The 5,000-nt window shown below is 54.2% G+C and overlaps 1 protein-coding gene across 1 annotated transcript in view; it reads left to right on the plus strand.

The window, feature by feature from the left end:
- The window catches only part of sdccag8 (SHH signaling and ciliogenesis regulator sdccag8), a gene marked incomplete at its 3' end in the record, with an annotated part of 20,689 nt that extends 18,669 nt beyond the window's left edge, over positions 1 to 2,020 (plus strand). The window contains exons 12-13 of the mRNA XM_080551027.1: positions 1,449 to 1,565; positions 1,874 to 2,020. Coding sequence (XP_080407153.1) covers positions 1,449 to 1,565; positions 1,874 to 2,020 — 264 coding nt within the window. The remainder of the gene's footprint in view (positions 1 to 1,448; positions 1,566 to 1,873) is intronic.
- Between the last annotated feature and the right edge of the window lie 2,980 nt (positions 2,021 to 5,000).

A 5,000-nucleotide genomic window follows, 5' to 3' on the forward strand; every position in this document is an offset into this window, starting at 1 on the left:
ATAATTACTGAGGCATTTCGAAGACAGCGCCTCAGCCAACGTTGGACCCAGAAACACGTCACGACTTAACAACCGAATAGAATAATAGAATAAACTAAAATGGAACTGAATCTGAAACATCATGTACAGTAACAACCGTCCAGTGAGACTACTGGACTTATAGGATGTGTCTCAGGGGCGGCTGTGGCGCAGGAGGTAGAGCCGGCGTCTAATGATCGCAAGATCGGCGGTTTGAGCCCCGGCTGGCCACATGTCGAGGTGTCCTTGGGCAAGACCCTGAACCCCAAATTGCTCCCAGTGAGAGGGCCAGGGCCTTGCATGGTAGCTTGGCTGCCGTTGGTGTGTGAATGTGTGTGTGAATGGGTGAATGAGAGGCCGTTGTAAAGCGCTTTGGAATAAGGCGCTATGTAAGTGCAGTCAGTTTTTTTCCTTTGGATAACATCCTCTGCTACATGACCTCCATGTGTGTTTGTCCTCCTGTCACTCTGATGGAGGAGGGATGGAGGGATGGAGAGATGGAGGGATGTGGAGGGATGGAGAGATGGAGAGAGATGGAGGGATGTGGAGGGGTGGAGGGATGGAGGGATGGAGGGATGGAGGGATGTGGAGGGATGTGGAGGGATGGAGAGATGGAGAGAGATGGAGGGATGTGGAGGGATGGAGGGGTGGAGGGGTGGAGGGATGTGGAGGGATGGAGGGATGTGGAGGGATGGAGGGATGTGGAGGGATGGAGGGATGGAGGGATGTGGAGGGATGGAGGGATGTGGAGGGGTGGAGAGATGTGGAGGGATGGAGGGATGGAGAGAGATGGAGGGATGGAGAGAATGTGGAGGGATGTGGAGGGATGGAGGGATGTGGAGGGATGGAGGGATGTGGAGGGATGGAGAGATGTGGAGGGATGTGGAGGGATGGAGAGGGATGGAGAGAGATGGAGGGATGGAGGGATGTGGAGGGATGGAGAGAATGTTGCAGCTGATGTAAGGAAGAGAGGAATGCAGAAACCCTGACATGATGATGATGATGATGATGATGAGTGTGTGTGCAGGTGTGTGATGCTAACGAGACCCTCTGTCTGTGTGTGTGTGTGTGTGTGTGTGTGTGTGTGTGTGCGCGTGTGTGTGTGTCTCTGTGTGTGCGTGTGTGTGTGTGTGTGTGTGTGTGTGTGAGTGAGTGTGTGCGCGTCTGGGTGTGTCTGTCTGTCTGTCTGTGCGCATGTGTGTCTCTGTGTGTGTGTCTCTGTGTGTGTGTGTGTGTGTGTGTGTCTCTGTCTGTCTGTCTGTCTGTCTGTGCGTGCGCGTGTGTGTCTCTGTGTGTGTGTGTGTCTCTGTGTGTGTGTCTCTGTGTGTGCGTGTGCGTGTGTGTGTTACTGTGTGTGTGTGTGTGTGTGTGTGTGTGTGTGTGTGTGTGCGTGTGTGCGTGTGTGTGTGTGTGTGTGTGGGAGAGTGCAGGTGTGCGGGGAGCTACGTCACCAGGCCAGCGCGGCCCAGCTGAGGAGGGAGGAGGCGGAGAGAGAGCTGAGAGACCACGCCTCCAAGACCCTCCGCCTCACACAGCTGGCCGAACAGGTGAGAGGACACACACACACACACACACATGCACACAATGAGATGGAAAACAACAACATTATCTGACGGCTTGTGTGAGCGATGGAAGAGGAGGAGGGCAGGACAGGGTGGCGCTGTATAAACCTCTCTCCCTCCCCCCTCCCTCTCTCCCTCTCTCCCTCCCCCCCTCCCTCCCTCTCTCCCTCCCTCCCTCCCTCCCTCCCTCCCCCCTCCCTCCCTCCCCTCCCTCCCTCCCCTCCCCTCCCTCCCTCCCCCCCTCCCTCCTCCTCCTCCCTCCCTCCCCTCCCTCCCCCCCCCCTCCCTGGCAGGAAGTAGAGAGACAGGGCTTGGAGCTGGTCGAGGTCCGACAGCGCCTGGCGGAGGCCCAGGGGGCGGGGGGGCGGGCCCGGGCCGAGGCTCTGAGCCTGGAGGAACGGCTGGGCCTCGCGCGCCACCAACTGCATCTCACCAGGTAACCCTAATCCTATTAGACACGCCCCGCCACCCCCCCCAGCGCTGGCCCAGCCCGGGCCAGAAGAACACATAGAACACACACCCCCCCCCCCAACCTGCCCCGGCACCTCCCAGCCCGGGCCAGAACACAGAACACACCCTACCCCACCACCACCCCCACCACCACCCAGCCACCCACCTGCCCCGTGCTGCCCAGCCCTAAGCTTTAACCAGCCTTAAGCTCCCCCTGCTCTCTCTCTCTCACCCCCACCTCCCTCTGCCCTCCCTCCTCCCCCTGTCCTCCCTCCTCCCCCCTGTCCTCCCTCCTCCCCCTGTCCTCCCTCTGCTGCATCCCCCTGCATCCCTCAGCCCCGCCCCCCTAACCCCCATCTCCCTCTGCTCTCCCCCTGACCTCCCCCTGTCCTCCCCTGCCCTCGCTGGGGGACAGGGAGGCTGGGGGACAGGTAATGGTGGTATGAGGATGGTGGTATGATAATGAAGATATTAGCAAAAACACACCTTTTCTCCCTGGCCTTTGACCTGAGGTGAGCCTGCCTCCTGACACTTTTTGTACTTTTATTTCTGCACTTTTTATTTTGTATTGCAGCTTGGTTTTTTTATCAGTTGTTTCTCTTTTACTAGTGTTTTCTTTTTCTTTTCTTTTTTTTTCAGATTTTATCCCTTTTTCACCCAATTTGGTAGCCAATTGAACCCAACCTAGCATCCAATTATCCCCTGCCTATTGCATAGGATCCGCCGCACGACCCCGTGGCCGGCAGTCCCAGAAGAGGCCGCCAGGCAGACTAGCTGACTGGCTCCTCGAGCCCAGCACCGTTATTCCGGCACCCAGGGGGCGGTGTTGCGCGACGGATCCTTGTCCAGAAATACTCCTATACCGCCCTCGGAAGCGGCCGCCCAATATGCCGCTTCCCGTGTGCCTCGGCCATATCTGGATCTGGCGAGCCGGGATACGAACCCCGGCCCCGGTGGGCAGCATGCACTAGTGGCCAGTGCGTAGACCGCTACACCACCGCGGGGCCCCTTACTAGTGTTTTCTGTTAAGCACTTTGGGTGGCTGTTTTTGTCGTTGTAAAATGTGCTATATAAATAAACATGACTTACTTACGTCTGATAATGGAGGTATGATAATGGTATGATTTTGGTGGTATGATAATGTGGGGATAATGAAGGTATGAGGATGGTAAGTATGTAAGTAAGTCATGTTTATTTATCTAACACATTTTACGACAAAAACAAACAGATAAAATACACTAAAAACAAGGTGCAATACAAAATACAAGTGCAGAAATAAATGGTGGTATGCTGTTCATCTGCGATACTCCCAGTCGTTTAAAAGGTATTCCGTTTTTTTATTATTATTTGTATGAAAACAGGATAATAGGATGAACTGAAGGAGGTTTTGGATTCATATTGCTGTGTGTATGTGTGTGTGTGTGTGTGTGTGTGTGTGTGTGTGTGTGTGTTTGTGTGTGTGTGTGTGTGCTTCTGCATTTCACACTTCAGACCAGTCCAGATCATATCTGAACCACATATGACCATGTTATGACCCACATATGACCATGTTATAACTTATGACCCACATATGACCATGTTATGACCCACATATGTGACTGCTCCTGGTGTTTCTGGACACCTCTCGGAAATGAGAAAGACGTCAAATTCGTCTTTAAAGTTTTTTTTTTTTTCTTTCAAATTTTCGTTTTTTTAGCTAACATTCAACTCGAAGATGTGAAGTACCCACTCGTTATTTTTCCGAACAGTTTTACGTTCATTAAACAAGTGTAATCTATAACACAATGACTTCGTTTCTTGTTGTTTGATGGGGATTCATTATCTTTGATGGGGATTTTCTGTGCTTAGTGATTTCCAGTGTAGCAACTTTCAAATACTCATGTCGTCTTCAATTTGTTTCCGATTTCAATGTATGATGCATCATTTGAAAGCTTACAATCTGTAGTTTAAGCACATGTAAACAACTGAAAAATGATTTCGCCTACAGGTAGCCCTTTTCATTGGGCTGTGTCACATATGACCATGTTATGACCCACATATGACCATGTTATGAACCACATATGACCATGTTATGAACCACATATGACCATGTTATGAACCACATATGACCATGTTATGACCCACAGACATGGAGGCCTGGTTCTGTTAGTTTAACATTTCATGACATCCAGTATGGATGACCCTCTGCTGGCTACACCTCCCTCCTCCTCTCCTCTCCTCTCCTCCTCTCCTCCTCCTTCCCTCCTCTCCTCCTCCTCCCTCTCTCCTTCCCTCCTCTCCTCCTCCTCTCCCTCCTCCTCTCCTCCTCCTCCTCTCCTCCTCTTCCCTCTCCTCTCCTCCTCTCCTCTCCTCTCCTCTCCTCTCCTCTCCCCCCCCTCCTCCTCCTCCTCCTCCTCCTCTCCTCCCCTCCTCCCTCCATCACCTGGCTGTAGGTCAGTGGCAGATTGTCTCTGTTGGTGCCCTGTCCTCGTCCGCCCGGCGGGTAGCGTCTAAACCTCTCTCTCTCTCCCTCCCTCTCTCTCTCTCTCCCTCCCTCTTTGTCTCTTTCTCTCCCCCTCTCTCTCTCTCCCTCTTTCTCTCTATCTCCCTCTCTCTCTCTCCCTCTCCCTCCCTCTTTCACTCCCTCTCTCTCTCTGTCCGCTTGCCTGCCAGCCTGTCTTCTCTGGGCAGACGTGGCTGGGCTGTAGCTTCCTGCCCCCCCCCCCCATACTCCCCCTCATACACCCCGCTCCCCCCATACACCCCCTTGTTCCCCCACACACACCCCTGCCCCCTCACACACACACCCCTGCCCTCTCACACACCCCTGCCTCCTCACACACACCCCTGCCCCCCGCCCCCCGCCCCCCCCTCCCACACACACACACACACATGCCCCCTCTCCCACCCCACACACACACCCCTGCCCCTCCCCCCCCCACACACACACACCCCTGCCCCCCCCACACACACACCCCTGCCTGAGGTGTC

Source organism: Nansenia antarctica (genome assembly GCF_963989245.1).
Source record: "Nansenia antarctica genome assembly, contig: SCAFFOLD_267, whole genome shotgun sequence".
In the NCBI taxonomy this organism is placed as follows: Eukaryota; Metazoa; Chordata; class Actinopteri; order Argentiniformes; family Microstomatidae; genus Nansenia; species Nansenia antarctica.